This window comes from Talpa europaea, assembly GCF_964194135.1.
Source record: "Talpa europaea genome assembly, chromosome: 14".
Classification (NCBI taxonomy): domain Eukaryota; kingdom Metazoa; phylum Chordata; class Mammalia; order Eulipotyphla; family Talpidae; genus Talpa; species Talpa europaea.
The window spans coordinates 2,930,103-2,945,145 of NC_140082.1; the positions used below are offsets into that span (position 1 = coordinate 2,930,103).

The 15,043-nt window shown below is 54.5% G+C and overlaps 1 protein-coding gene across 1 annotated transcript in view; it reads right to left on the reverse strand.

Moving 5' to 3' along the window:
* DNAH10 (dynein axonemal heavy chain 10) overlaps positions 1-15,043 on the reverse strand; it is a gene marked incomplete at both ends in the record, with an annotated part of 103,274 nt that overhangs the window by 74,320 nt on the left and 13,911 nt on the right. Inside the window, 10 exons of the mRNA XM_084253168.1 lie at positions 2,923-3,081; positions 3,175-3,651; positions 5,523-5,679; positions 6,003-6,210; positions 6,800-6,964; positions 9,037-9,188; positions 10,154-10,317; positions 11,164-11,289; positions 12,046-12,222; positions 14,409-14,579. Of these exons, the coding sequence (XP_084109294.1) occupies positions 2,923-3,081; positions 3,175-3,651; positions 5,523-5,679; positions 6,003-6,210; positions 6,800-6,964; positions 9,037-9,188; positions 10,154-10,317; positions 11,164-11,289; positions 12,046-12,222; positions 14,409-14,579 (1,956 nt within the window). The remainder of the gene's footprint in view (positions 1-2,922; positions 3,082-3,174; positions 3,652-5,522; positions 5,680-6,002; positions 6,211-6,799; positions 6,965-9,036; positions 9,189-10,153; positions 10,318-11,163; positions 11,290-12,045; positions 12,223-14,408; positions 14,580-15,043) is intronic.

The window sequence follows — 15,043 nt, forward strand, 5'->3', positions numbered from 1 at the left end:
CACCGCGTGTGAATGGGGTCCCGGGAGAGGACAGGAGAAGGCGGGAAAAGCTTTCCAGTCTCTCAAACTCAATATACATAACCTCTAAAGCTCTCTGAGAAAAAGTATTTGAAGAAAAAACAGATCTTTGAGTCATAGTATCATCTCCCTTTCCAGCCACTTCCTAAGCAAGACACACCTTTGACTTGATAAAGGAGACAAAAGTTAAAATTGAGAATTGTGGCAGAGAACAGGAAGTGTTTTTTTTTTAATGGGAATTCTAGAAATGATCTTTACGATGCCCACCTTAAGAGCTCAAAAAGCAAGTGAGGGGCCAGTGTCGGCACACAAGACACAACTCAAGAGTCCCTGGTCCTTGTGTTCGGGTCCCTGCAGGAGGCTTCCCGCGGGCTCCGGGGCCTCGTCAGCGTGGGCCTCGCTGCTGCGCAGGATCCTGCGCTGGGCAGACCCCTGGTGGCTGACCCGGGGGCACTTATGCTCCTCAGCACAGGGCACCTGGGAGCGCTCCCTGGCCAGGTGGACGTGGTTCACCTCGCAGAAGCAAGAGGGTCGCTGAGACCCACGGCATCCCATACCCACAAAGACGCAAAAGGGAAAAGCTTGAGAAAAGAAACAAATCGCCTTTGTAACGCTGAACTTGCATAAAATCTGTACTTCGGCAGCTCCGTGATGTGGCTGTTTCAACACCTTCGCTGAGCTCTAGGCCTGGAGGGGACGCAGAGAGCCCCTCGCCAAAAACACGCGCAGCGTGCCAGTGATTTCAGGAAGAGCCAGACCCCCTCCAACTCATCCACGGGCGTCTAACGCTCCCCGAAACCCACGCTTCAAAGAGAACCGAAGCACTACCGCCAACCAGCTTCTCTTCTCATCTCTCTCGTCATGGCCGGCCCGCGGGCGAGAGCTGTTTGCCAAGGGGAGCGCACGCACACCGAGCAGGCAGAGGCAGCGCTGAAAGGCTGCGCGGTCACGGCCAGGCGGCAGCACCGCTGTGCGCGCCGAGCAGGATCAGAAACAAGCTCCAAGCTTCCTTTATTCCAAATTACTGCAGGCTTGCTTGACATTTACATTTTGTGACTGAAAGTCATGAAATGACTCTGGGGGTCTGTTTGAGAGATAGTTCTGACAGGGTCTCGGTCTTCACCCCGACTGTACAATGCTTAAGAGAACAGAAGGGGCGTCCGGAGGGCCGGGAGGACAGGCGGGGGCTCCCTCCTCCCAATTCTCACAACTAAACTGCAGCCGCACACCCCGAGGGGAAGCGGACCCCCCACCAGAGCACTCCCCCAGGGCAACAGTCCGTGGACTGGAAGGCGGCAGGAAATATTTGAAGTAGACTCTATAGCGGCAGCAGGACATGGAGAGCAGGCGCTGCGCAGAGCCCCCCTCAGCCTTGACGCGGCCCGCGCCAATGCCAGGGACTCCTGAGACCCTGCACCGAGTAAGGGGGTGTGTGAGCCAGCACCCAGGATGGAGGGTGCACTGTTGGGGCCGCAGGGGTGGGGGCGCAAAGCAAGGGTGACTGGCTTGAGCCTGAAGCTCTCGGCACAGAACAGCTGGACCCCGATCGGTCAGAAGAAGCAGGTGGAGCACCTGGGTCTCCCCTAGATGAGGCTACTCAAAGATCAGGCGGAGCTGCCCACACCATCCACCCGATCCAGGCGGAAACCAGGACAAAGAAACGCCTGGACAAACAAGAGCTCGAGCCCCTGCCAAGCAGGGGCTTGTCTAGCACAAGCAGACACCCCGGGGGAGGCGCTGTGCTGGAAGAGAAGAGCGGAGCTCCCAGCCTGGGACCCCTATCACCTGCATCCCACGCCCAGCCCCGCAGCTGGTGCCAAAAAATAGCCCCGAGTGGAGACCCCCAGATGAGGAGACACCACCCAGAAGAGGGGTCTCTGGGTCCCTGAGTTTCCTAGGGGTCACCCTTGGCTGCCCCACTGCCCACCCTCCTGTATACCCACCATCTCTCACAGTGCCAGACCCCAGAGTACCTCAGCCGGAGCAAAGGCGGCAGTCTGGACATCTCCCCCATTACAGCCCATAGGAAATGAAAAATGAGGAGACAGACCACCACGAGTCCCCAGGGCGACGCCCCGAGCTAGCAGGACGGCAAACGTGTCAGAAGAGGAGGGCAGGGTCGCAGTCGCAACAATGCTTATGGAACTCAAAACACAGAGGCCATAGGACAACAGATGCAGGTAAAGAAGTGTGCGGAGCAATGATCAGAACTAACGGCATTAAGGAGCGCAACAGCTGACTTCCTGACACACGACCGAGGGCCTCGCCAGCAGACACGCAGAAGCAATGGAGAGAATTGGATGACCCAGCAACCCCGCCTTGGGCAAATACCCAAAGATAGTGAACCACCAATATAAAAAACCGTTCACAGCAGCAGTGTGCACGATAGCCAGGACGCAGAGCAGCCTGCATGTCCATGGACAGAAGGTTGGATCCCAAAGATGGGGGAGAGCCACACCGTGGAGTACTACACAGCCATTAGAAAGGGTGGAAGGCAGCCATTTTCAACAAACGGAAGGGAATTTGAGAGAATGATGTGCAGCAAAGTCAGAATGATAAAAACAAATGCTGGACACTTGCATAGCAGGCACCTGATAACATGAAGCACTTTCCAAAACCAACGGACTTCAACAAACACCCTGAGGCTCTGAGGCCGGGAGGGAGGGGGGATAGAGAGAGACAGAGGGACACCGGGATGGTGGTGGGGAAAAATAATAAAAAGATGCATGATTTCCATGGTGTTGTGCAATAAAAGAACTTTCCATAAGAAACTCATAATAAGGGCAGTGTCAGGACCAGCCGCAGCTGCCACTGTTTTTAATCTGGGGAACGCTCTGGAGCTCTCAATTTTTTTTTCTTACTGATAAACCAAGACGTAAAGAAAGAAAGCAGACGTCCACTTACGGAGATATTGTACATGGCCAAGGTGCGGTACCTCTCCTGGACGTCCCTGTATCTCAGCTCCATGACTAAAGACTTGCTCCTGATCTCGGCAATCGTGGCAAGGACAAGCTTGAGGTCTTCAAGGGTGCTGGGGCTCTTCTTCAGCTGTTTGGCCAGGTGCTAGGAAACAAGGTTGAAAGGACACAAAATCAGCGTCGAATGAAGACCCAACTGCCAAGAACAGCCACTGGGACGAAACCCAGGGACAGCCACCTCTATCTCTTCGTGGAGATTGTGGAGCTCCTCCCTGGCTGAGTCGTTGAGGAGTTTCCCAAGCGAAAGCACCCAGGACTTGGCATTTTCCCGCACTGTGCTCGCCAGCGGCCCGAGCTGCAGCCGGACGCACTGCTCGTCCTTAATCAGAGGGTGGCGCAGGACGTCAGAGGCAATCTTGGAATAGAACTGCAGCTTTTCATCATATGCCACACAGGGGGGTTTCCTGGCGGCAAATTTCTCCATCACGATGGTTTTGTCCAGTTTCCAGAGGGGGCGATACCTCTTCCATTTTTGTAGGTACTTTGTAAGATTGAGCAGAATCCTGTGGACGTTTTGGGGGATCATAAGTGCTTGCTCAGTTATCTGGGGGTTCAGAGAGATGTCATTGTAAAAGCTTATTATAACGAGTTCTTCCTCCTCCCCCTTCTGAGGAGGGCACTCTATGCAGCTGCCGTGCATCCATCGGACAAAATGCTGGAAAATAAGAACAGGGGGAAGGGGACAGTACTTTAGTGTCTATTTGACGCCACACATCTGTATTATATTCGCTAGCATACACAACTCTAGCTAGTAACGGAAAGGGCTTTATCAGTGGGGCTAGATTGTAAAAATGACCACAGCGCTTTGCTCCCCCCATCCAGAGATGAATGTGTTCTCCCATGCCAGGCTAACCTGGGACTTAACCTGCCCAAGAGAAAGGGCCAGACGGGACACTGCATAAGTTCCAAACCAAGGGCTCAAGCAGACCTGCAGCTTCCCCTCTCATGCTCTCGAAATCTTGCACCCAGCAGAGGGACGCACTGGAGCTGGCCCAGAGGATGATAATAACGCGGACACAGGAGAAGCCAGGTGTCCCCCGCAACCGCCAGCCAATCATCAGACATGTGACTGAGATCACCCGCTGCCACATGCACGAGTGAGCACAGCCAAGACCAGAAGAACCGCTCAGCAGAACCCAACCCACGGCACCATGAGCAAAAGAAGGACTATTTTCAGCCACTAAGGCGTAAAGTTGTCTACTAAGTTGTCGACAAGTGTCACATCATCTAATCTTCCCAACAGCGCCAGAGGTTGGCCTGCACTATCAGTTCCCCTTGAGGGATGAGGTCATGAGGATCGCAGTTAAAAACTTTCACTCATTTTGTTTTCTGTCATGAAATGTGAACCCAAAGTAGAAAAACATGCTGTGGCTAAACCGCACTAAGTTACCTCATCATAAAGGTTTATTGCAAAGACTACCTTTTCAACATTTTCCAAGGACAGGGAAAAACTCTTTTCCCTTGAAAGAAAGCATTTGTGAAGATAAAAGAAGTCTAGCTCCGTCAGAAGCCCCAGGCACATCTACTGGGGTGGGAGGCAGTTAAATCAGCATGAAATGTTGTGATTAACACCTTTCTTATTTATTTGCCCCTTGGAAACTGCTTTGTTTTCCCACTCAAAGAGTTGACGGTGTAACATCTGTAACTTAAGAGAACTGATAAAGAAGAAGCTTAATAAATAATCTATTTTGCACAGGACACAAAATGCGTTCAGCTTATTCATTCATTTCCAATGTGGTGAAAACTAATTTCCTGTGGGTAACAGCTACACTCTGTTTTATGCTTAAAAAAAGCCTAAGACATGTTTGGCTTTCCGAACAAGACGATGTCAGTGTGTGGAGGGAGGGGCCTGACATCCTTTGCCTGCAAAGATGGCCCTGCATTTCCATTGTCATGAGACTTTGGAATTTTTGGCAAAAACATTCATTCAGTAGCGTTGACCCAGAGCCAGGCTGACCCAGAGCCAGGTTCGTGTGAACTGCCGTCCGCGGAGCCGGGGCTTCAGAAGTGGACAAGCACACCGAGTGCACGGTCTCGGGGGGGCTGGGCTGTAGGCACGGGGCAGCCGACAGGAGAGTGAGCCAGTAGACAGGGAAGAGTCAGAGGTGATGGGGCAGGAGAGGATGGCGGGGCCATTTCCCAAAGCAGGATAACTGGGCAGGGTCAAGGAGTCCACCCTGGACAAGCCGCGTCTGTAGTCCAAGGGGCAGGGACTAGGAAGCAGAAGAGTGCGGAGCGTGAGAGAGGGCTGGGGGGGAGATGGAAATGGGGGTTACCTCTCATGACTGGTACTGGAGGAGACTAGAGACTCCTCATGATGATGTGGGGAGTGGACAAGAGAATGAAGGGGGCCAGGATCGATCTGGGGACACTCCAGGGTTTGGAGACCAGAGAGGAGCAGCCGGGCAGGGGCTGAGACGGCCTGGACAAAGGCCAAGTGGAGCCGTGGGCTGTGGGCCCGGAAGCGCAGCACCTTGGTCACTGGCCCAGCCCCCCGGGACTCAACCCAGGCCCCTCCGCCCTTACCCTGGTGATCTCCACGCAACTTCGGACGCAGTGGACACACATTTTGTCGATCTCATTGGCGTTGGGGTGAAGGATGATCTCGGGGGCAGTCAGAATGGTTTCCGTTTGGAACAAAGGGACATTTCCAAGGACTAAAGAATTGAAAGACTGCAAATTCCTAGGAGGGTTAATAAAAAACAGAGTCAGTCCCCAGCAGAGTGAACTAAACCCAACAGTTGATGGAACGACCAGAGCACCCTCACGTGGGAAAAATCTCCTCAAAGGAATAAATACTCTCAGGTCGTCACGGCCCATCTGGAACGAGTATGTACATTATTTTTCTGGCCTAAATATTCCAAATCACTCATTCCTGCTTTGGGGAGGCTGATCTCCCTTCATCGGAAGACACCTAGACCACACCATGACTTCCGAAGTCGCTCAACTCTGACCTGCTCGGACGTGTAAAGTACTTTGATGTCCGCACCGAGAAGTCTAACTTACTTCAGGACGAGCTTGGTCAGGACCTCATAAATCTTATTTTCCCAGTACTCGTAGTAGGGCAGCAGCTTGGGGGCCTTGCCGGTGTTGGTGTGGACAACCAGGCCCTCGACCTTGGTCAGCAGAGGCCCGATGGCGAGATACCACCTGACCATGTGCTCCACGTCTTTCAGCCGTTCTCGATCAATGTGCTCAAAAAACTCCTTCACGCCTGCGGAGGAAGACGCAGTGTTACGGGGCTCGAGCGGCAAGTCACACGTACATCTTAGAAACACCAACGCAGCCCCTGATCCCCACTTAGAGCAGAGAACAAGTCAGCAGCAGAAGTCAAGCCACGTCCTAGTCGGGAAATACGTGGCCGAGGCTCGTAGCTGGCACCGCGCTCACGTGAGCCACCCAGAACGGGGCTGTGTCCAACGTGGGCAAGCTCACAGCCTCGACTGGCTCCCGGGCTAGGCTGGGCCCACTCACGAGCTCTCCTGAGCCCCTCAGACACAACTCACTTGGCTGCCACCAGGGATGGACAAAAGTGTGGCTGATTTTCACACGGAATCTGTGACATTAGCTGAGCAATATGTAAACATGACAAGAAGAAAAATTACCTGAGAGCACTGCAAGTAAATGATTGAGATCACTAGCAATGGTTTTAATTCGACTCAAGGGCCATGTGAGGGGGGCAGGAGGGAGCACATAGGTGTTAAATGTGTGGAAGTGTGAGTGTGCGTGTAAGAGTGTGTGTGCGCATGCGCACGTGCAATCATGAGCGAGATGTCTACAAAGAGGCCAGGAGCCACACCCACCTGGGAGCTCGTCCTCACTCTTACATGTTGGATATTTAAAGAGATTTATGGACTCAATCAACGCCAGCCTGGAAGTGATATCGTCCGCGTTCTTGTGGATCTGGTGCACCAGAGATTCGAATTTCCCGATGGCTTGTTTGCACCGGGTTATGTAGTCAGGGATACCTTTGGAGAAAAAGCGGAAGGAGGAGGAAGGGCCTTTGGGTTCCGTGGTCATTTCCCTTCTCCCCCCTCTTCAAGCCCTCCTGGTGCGTCTGCAGCACGGACACCTCCCTGCACTAGAAGGAAGGCCCCGATTCGCGCCGCCTCCCTGGATTCCTGGGAAGAACCCACACTCACACCCGCAGGGATGGGGGCAGGAGCCCTGGGCTCAGGGTCAGCCAAACTGCCTGTTTCTTCTACTCAAATCCTGGCATGAAGCTGTGCAGGGAAGAGGCAGCCCCACCCTGCCAGCTTCTCATCCCACAGCCTGGACCCTGCACCCAATACCGCCCTGCCCCCCTGCCCGCTCTCCTGTGGCCTCTGGCTCAGACAGGTAGACAGCTCGACCATGAGTTTATTTATTTATTTATTTTTTAATAGAGGCATGCTTTATTTATTTGTTTGCTGGTTTGTTTGTTTGTTTTGTTTATACAAGCGCTGGGTACAGTCAGAAGCGCGGGAGGGTGAGAGAATTCACCAGAGCCAGAGCGGGGAGCAGAGCAGGCAGAAGGACCGAAGGACACTGCTGAGGGGAGCAGCGGGCGGCAGGAGAGGTCTGCGCGCCATGCGGGACCCTCCTCCGTGGCCGGGGAGCAGCTGGGGATCGAACCGGCGACGCAGAGGCCGCGGGCAGCCTCGCAACCCAGCGCTCAACCGCTGCGCCACCGGGGAGGCCCTCGACCATGAGTTTAAAACAGAGCAGCCGGAACTAAGCGTGTGGTGTTTATGATGCCATCGGAACATCATTAAACACTGTGATGTGGGCACAGGCACCCCGCTGTCCGCAGGTAGAACATCCCAACTTGCTGTGATTTGGGGTTATTTTGGGAGTCTGGGCATGCTCAGATTCTTCTTGCTATATTAATGGTAATAACATCCCTAGACCCACAAATAACCTACAAAATCAGACCAAATCGGCACATTCTACCTTTGGGTGGCAGGAGAAGCCTGCACGAAGATTAGGCCCATTTTACAGGTGAAGAGACTGAGCCCCCAGAGGCTGAGGCACATGGGTAGAGCCAGGCTCTTAACCCAGGGGGTTCGCTCTGGAGCCCACAGCCCCAGATGCAGGTTCTCTGTGCAAAGAGGAGAGAAGACGGGGAGAAAAGGAAATGAGAGAGCAAGGAAGGAGGAGGCCTGCCGCAGGAGAAGGGAGAGAGGAGGAAGGAAAAGAGAAGAAGAAAATGCTGCTTGTGTAAAAAAGTAAAGTTCCACTTCCAGGACAAGGGAGTGGGTGTGTTTTCCTTGCTCCTCCAGCTAAGTCAGCTAAAGCAAACTTTAAGACTCAAAGGTGGAGCCACCAACTGGCCAGGGTGCTGGGCCCGGAGGTGACACCCTGGTGAGCCCCGGGGGTCCTTCTCATCCATCCCAGTCTTGGAGCTGGGGAAGGCAGCGGCCCGCATGCCAGAAGCCCCAAGAGAATCCCACACTCTCCAGCCAAGGCACCAAGAAAGGACCCCGCCCCCACAGAAGCGTAGACGTGACGGCCCCATGCAGTGGGGGCCAAACAGGATCCTCCGTGCCCCGCCGACGCTGATGAGGTACCCGGCCCTCTGCCCCCTGTGCGTGGTGGAGAGGTCAGGGAAGGCCCCCGCAGGGAGGGGGACCCCACCCAGAATGGGTGCAGACCAGGACGGAGCAGGAATGTGGCCCCATCTGCCGTGAGGCGGCGTGGGGGCCCAGGGCTTATACCTCCCCCGGCAGCAACACTACATGGCCAGCAGACCTGTGCAGGGAGAAAGGCCAATGGCCAATCTATAACTATGTCAAAATTAAATTTTTAATATTAAAAAAAGCAAAGGACACTTTGTTTTTGGAGAACACTTTGACTTGGCAGTGTCAAAACGGCACCCCCTTCTTCACCACAGCTAACCCTCAAGATGAGTTCTAAGGCCCACCAAGTGCCACTGACTAATGCGCGAAGCTTATCTGTTCACTGTCCCTATAAACACACAAACATCAGGATGCAACTAAGATGTTCTCAAAGAGCTATTTCTGCACCCCAAGACCTAAAGGGCCAAGAGGCGGTTTGTTACCTAGTGAGTTCCAGTTCAGCCTCTTGTATCCAGACCGAAACACTCTGATCAATTCCTGGGAGTGGTCCTCCAGGAGGAGCAACTCGGCCTCGTTCAACGTGCCTACAAGCTTGTGGTAATGATCCAGTACACGCTGTATCCCGTCCGTGTACCTGTGCGGGACAGGGGAGCCGTGAGCGCACACAGAGGGGCTCGTGAAGTCCCGCGTTACGGCCCGAGCTGTCACCAAGAACCAGTCACAGCCACAACCTTGAACAAGATCCTCGCCAAGGTTTGGGATGAGCGGCTCCTCCCACACATTTTCCTTTTTGGAAACTGTTGGCTGCTTCATTAATAGGTAATCATTTATTATGGTTATTATTAGATGAATGAATACATATTCTAAACACTTCCTCATTTTCATTTTTTTTTGAAGATTTATCTATTTATGCAGACAAAAGCTGGGGTACAGGCCAGATGTGCGGGAGGGTGAGAGGATTCACCAGAGACAGAGCGGGGAACAGAACAGGCAGACTGATGAAATACACTGCTGAGAGGAGCAGCGGGCAGGACAGGAGAGGTCTGCCGCACTATGTGGGATTCTCACCGGCCGGCCAGGATCGAACCCACACTGCAGACGCTGTGGACAGCTTTACAGCATTGCGTTCAACCCGCTGCGCTACCGGGGAGGCCCCTCATTTTCATTTTTTTTTTAAAGATTTATTTATATTTATTTATTTATTTATTATTTATACAAGCACTGGGTACAGTCAGAAGTGTGGGAGGGTGAGAGAATCCACCAGAGCCAGAGCGGGGAGCAGAGCAGGCAGAAGGACCGAAGGACACTGCTGAGGGGAGCAGCGGGCGGCAGGAGAGGTCTGTGCGCCATGTGGGATCCTCCTCCAGTGGCCGGGGAGCAGCCGGGGATCAAACCGGTGCTGCAGAGGCTGCGGGCAGCTTCGCAACCCAGCGCTCAACCGCTGCGCCACCGGGGAGGCCCCTCATTTTCATTTTTAATGTGGCAAATGTTGGTAGTTATAAAATCCACAAAAACGAAGACTCTCCAAGGGGCGGGGGTTCTCAAAGGGGTCCTGAGAACGGAAAGTCTACTGCTGATTTAAGAGAAGAGCCTTCTTACCTAAGAAATTTGTCCTCCTGAAGTGCAACATTCCTTGCTAACTCAGGGACAGTGAACCCCAGCTGTTCCAAGTACTTAGTGTCATGAATGATCTCCTTGAGGGCAGGTGAGAAATTGATCACAAACACAGGCCCCTTGTCCGTGGGTGCCGCGTCCTCAGAAGTCTGCGGAAGAGACATTTCGTTGGTCTGGGCTGGGCAGGGGTCCAGGGAGTCAGACCCTGCCCAAGTTCAATGTGAATTTGAGGGGCCCCCACGTGGGGCCCAGGACACCCGGCATCTAGGGAGCTGACAGGATTCAGACAGAACACAGCTTTTGTTTCGTGAACTGTCTTCCAAGAACTCGGTCTAGTCACCCACATCCAAAAATCTGGTGATGGCACATAAAAGCCAGAAGCCTGGCCTCCCTCAGAAAGTCACAGCAGCAGACAGTTCATGGCAAGACTAGGCTGGAACTGGAAACAGGGCCCATTGGCGGGGGCCTGAGCAGTCCGGCTCCCAGTATATGGTCCCACCTCACCGCCTTCACTCATCAGAGTCGGGATTTCAGAGACCAAGGACCTAGAAGAACAAGCCCAAGCCTTCCCGCCCCAACAGCTGGTGTCTGTTTACAGAGCACCTGCTCTGTGCCAGACCAGTGCTAGAGAGCAGGACGCACCACCTGGAAGGTTAAAACGAGTGGTCCATTGTCGGATGCTCCATGTAGGGACCAACGGAGAATCTTCCTGTTCATGTCAGCCAATCCAACTCACCTTACAAATGGGTAAACTGAGGCTCAGAGTTCAGCTGCTCGCCCCACAAGTCAGGAGGGCTGCCCGATCCTGGCCCACCTCCTCACCGTGTCTGTTCTGTCTCCATCTCGCTCCTCCCTGCCCCTCCTCCCACCCAACCTCTGCCCTTCTTTGCCTTTGAGCCGGGCAATAGCTGTCAAGTTCATGAGCATCCACAAGTCATGCCCCAAGAACATGCTGGATGCGTCACTGATGGGACTGGGGCAGGCTGAGGCAGCACCTTGGTGAGCAGGCTCTTCTTCATCAGTGTCGGCAGGATCTGCTCCGTGTTCTCTCTCCACAACTGGTATTTTTTGTCTTCGTATTCCTTCATGGTCCTGCCCACTTCCAAATATTTCTGTTTTACCTATCAAAAATTCAGATCATTGCCATCTCCTCCTCGGAGACATTGTCTTCTCTCTTTCTAAAGAAAGGATGACCTGGTAATGCATTTTGCAAAGGGAAGCAGATATCTTTGCATGTCTGTTGCGGGTCTGTTGCGGGAGGGGGGGGATCTGTTGGAGATGGTGTGACTGGTCCAGGCTGGCCAGCAGGAATCTGCACCCACAGCCGTGAGCCAAGAATGGCTGTGACCTTGTTCAATGATCAGAAAAAGCAAATAGAACCTCAATGCTGGCAGCACGTGAAAAGTACGTGAAGTTCCAATTGCAGCACCCCATGCGAGGTTCCCCTGGGACACGGACACACCTGTTCCCTTATCACCCCGATCCATGCAGGCCACAAGGAGAACTGGGTAGCCGCAACAGGACCCGCCAACCCCTGAAATACTCACTCCCCGGACCTTTAAAGAAAGGGGTTGTCGATCCCTTCAGCCCAACATGCAAAGGCCCAGGGGCGGGGAGAGCAGCGTGAAAGTTGGCAGCCCCCCTCGCCAGAGGCTGAAGGTCAAGTGCAGGGAGAAGCCCACTTGCTAGCTGGACACGCTGCCGTGTACAGAGACGCCACTGAGGAAGGCCATGGAGGCGGTTTCAAGGCCCAGGGCTATGTGAACGAGCGCAGGAAGACCTCGCAGGCGGCAGGCGCGGGTATGAGACCAGGAGCTTCTCCCGCAGGCCACTCTCCGCGGCCCGGGTCACTCGGGGGCCCCGGCCACGCCACACACCTCTCTCCCCAGGTCACTGTCCAGAATCTCCTCCACCTCCTGGAAGCGGAGGATGGTGTGCTTGATGCGGAAGAACAGGGAGCGCTCCCAGCAGATGGCGCCGGCCACCGGAGGGTGGTTCTTGTACAGTGGCGGGTTCTCCTGGTGCTGAACAAAGAGCTTGTTGATGATGTCGATCTGAAAACCAAGCAGGCACCTGTGAGCAGGAGACGTGACCCCGTGGACGAAGGCAGACGGAGCTGGAGGCTGTGACTTGAAAGAAATGCTCACGGCACCTTCTGAGACCTGGGCGAGTGTCTTGACGACCTCCACGTCACTTACTGCTCTCTCTCACCCTCTCCACGCCTCTCCCTTCGGCGCCGCACCCGCTGCTCCACACCGCCCGGCAAGCCCACGCCATGAGCGACCAGTTGGCCGGCTTATTAGAAACTTCTGCAGCTGAGGCAGACGCAACGGGTGGCCGGGCCTGCCCCGCGCTGGTGCACCTGCCCCTGGGCTGCGCGGCTGTTTATCACAGAATATCTTTAAATCAGGTTAAAATACACCCAACATCGAACGTGCCGTCCCCACCATTGCTATGTGCGCAGTTCAGAGGCTGAAGTCCAGTCCCCACACCCAGCGAACCCGTCCGTCCACAGGGTGTTTCTCATCTTGCAAACTGAACCTCTATTCTCATTGATCAGCAGCTCACCCCTCCCTCTGCCCAGGCCAGCAACCACCATTCTGCTCTCCGCGTCCTTGACTGTGACACTCCAAGCACCTGCTGTAAGTGGGATCCTATGCAGGAGACTCTTGGGGGCTGGTTTCTTTCACTTACCAGATTCCCTCAAGGCTCACACGGAGGGGGGGGAGGGAATGGGAGACAATGGGGGGACAGCAGGGTGCAGCGGGGGCAGTGTGGAGCAGCAGGAGACAGCAGGGGAAGCAGGGATAGTCGGGGGCAGCGTCCCCTTCCTTCCTGAGGCCAGCACTCACCGCGTGGACAGACCACATCTGGTTCATCGTCCACCTCCAGCTGAGCACGGCCGCTTTCGCCCCTTGGCTGTCAGGAATGGTGGCCATGAACTTGGGCATGTGAACATGTCTACGAGACTCTGCTTGGACTCTTGGGCCATAGATCTGGCCTCCTTTTTAAAAGTGGCCTTTCCACACTCCCATCTGGGTACTGAGGTGCGGGAGGCAGCACGAGGTCCCCGTGACGGCCTGGATCCCCAGGACTGTGACCTTGTTTTGTCCCGTGGCATAGGGGAATGTGGGAGCAGTAGGGTCAGGGCTGCCCAGTAACCGGCCTTACAGTGGGGAGCTTATCCTGGGTTCTCTGGCGGGCCCTACATATCCTGAGGGCCTTTACACAGGAAGAGGGAGATGGAAAAGGGTGGGCAGGATGGGTGTGGGGCTGCTCCTCCCTGGCTTTGTTTTTTTTTTTTTTTTTAAAGATTTATTTATTTATTTATACAAGCACTGGGTACAGTCAGAAGCACAGGAGGGTGAGAGAATTCACCAGAGCCAGAGCAGGGAGCAGAACAGGCAGACGGACGAGATACATTGCTGAGGGGAGCAGCGGGCGCAGCAGATGGGGTCTGCGCGCCATGTGGGACCCTCCCCCAGGCAGCTGGGGATCGAACCCGGCGCTGCAGAGGCTGCGGGCAGCTTCGCAACCCAGTGCTCAACCGCTGTACCACCGGGGGGAGGCCCAGCCCCTCCCTGGCTTTGAAGAGGGAGGAGGCCAGGAATATCCAGAATTGAAAAACAAAAGGAAGGAAAAGGATGCTCCCTGGAAGCTCCAGAAAAGGCTGCAGCCCTGGTGCGCCTTGACTTACCCCCAGAGCCAGCCGGGGAAGACCCCGCCCTCAGGGCTGCACCTGAGGCAGGAAAGGCATGTCCTTTAACTCCGGCCTGTGTGGTCACAGGGCCTCCTGCAGGGGGAGGTGGCGTCTGCGCCTGGAGCCACCCACACTCCATCTACTTAGGTCACAGCCTCTCATTTTATCTCCCCAACGAAGCCATATGCCTATTTTTCGGTCTGTTTCTCCCACTCGATGTGAGCTCTCTGAAGGCAGAATCTGCTGTGTCCAGCTCCTGCTCTGCCTCAAACCACGGGGCGCCCCTGGGGCAAGCACCAGGTAAATCCTGAGTCAACAGACACACATCCCCATCCTGCGCGCGGCCTGTGTGACCACGACTCACTCACGCAGTTCTTTCCATGACCCCCTCATGGAGGGCAGGATATGCTGTTGTGCTTGAGAAATTCTTACTGAATTTTTCTGAAAATAAACAAACCCTCTTTGATCGGGCCACCTGTCCTATGTGACATTCCCTCAGCGTGTCCCCACCAGCACGGCAGCTGCAGATCTGCCCGTTACCTCTTTACAATACTGCACAAGGATGTCGTTAAACTTCATCATCATCTGTCGATTAATCGCCTCCCGCGAACGAATATGCTTAAATTTTAAAAGCATGTCAAATGCCGCTTCGGCAGATCGAAGCGTCTTGAAAGATTCGTCGATAAAATTTTTGGCTTCTTTCTCGATAACCTGCCAGGACAAAAAAAAACAAAACAGCCAAGTCTAAAAGACAGTCCTCGGGGCCCCAGAATCAGCCCACGGAATCCAGAAGGGCGAGAAAGAGCAGACACGGAGCTAGGGCCCCGCTGAGCTTTAGCAGGAGGGGGTCCCGCTAAAGAGGGCGACTGCGTCATGCTTTCCTGCATCCCCCCAAAGTAAAGGATTTTAAAAGGATTATCTCACTGAGACTAAGATGGTGGGGAGGACACATCCGATGGGGCGGACAGTCAGGAGTTTGGGATGTTCCCACTGACCACAGGGGAGCGGGCATCGCCCCCCCACCTGAGAGGGGCACCAAGTGGACGGAGGAGTGTCCACCTGCACCTGACGTCTGTGTTGTTCCCAGTAAGTAGGGATCGCCTCTTCTGCTTAAAACAGACAACAGCTCTCAGCGCGGTCAAGCCCACACAGGTAACCAGGGGGACACAGGCGCC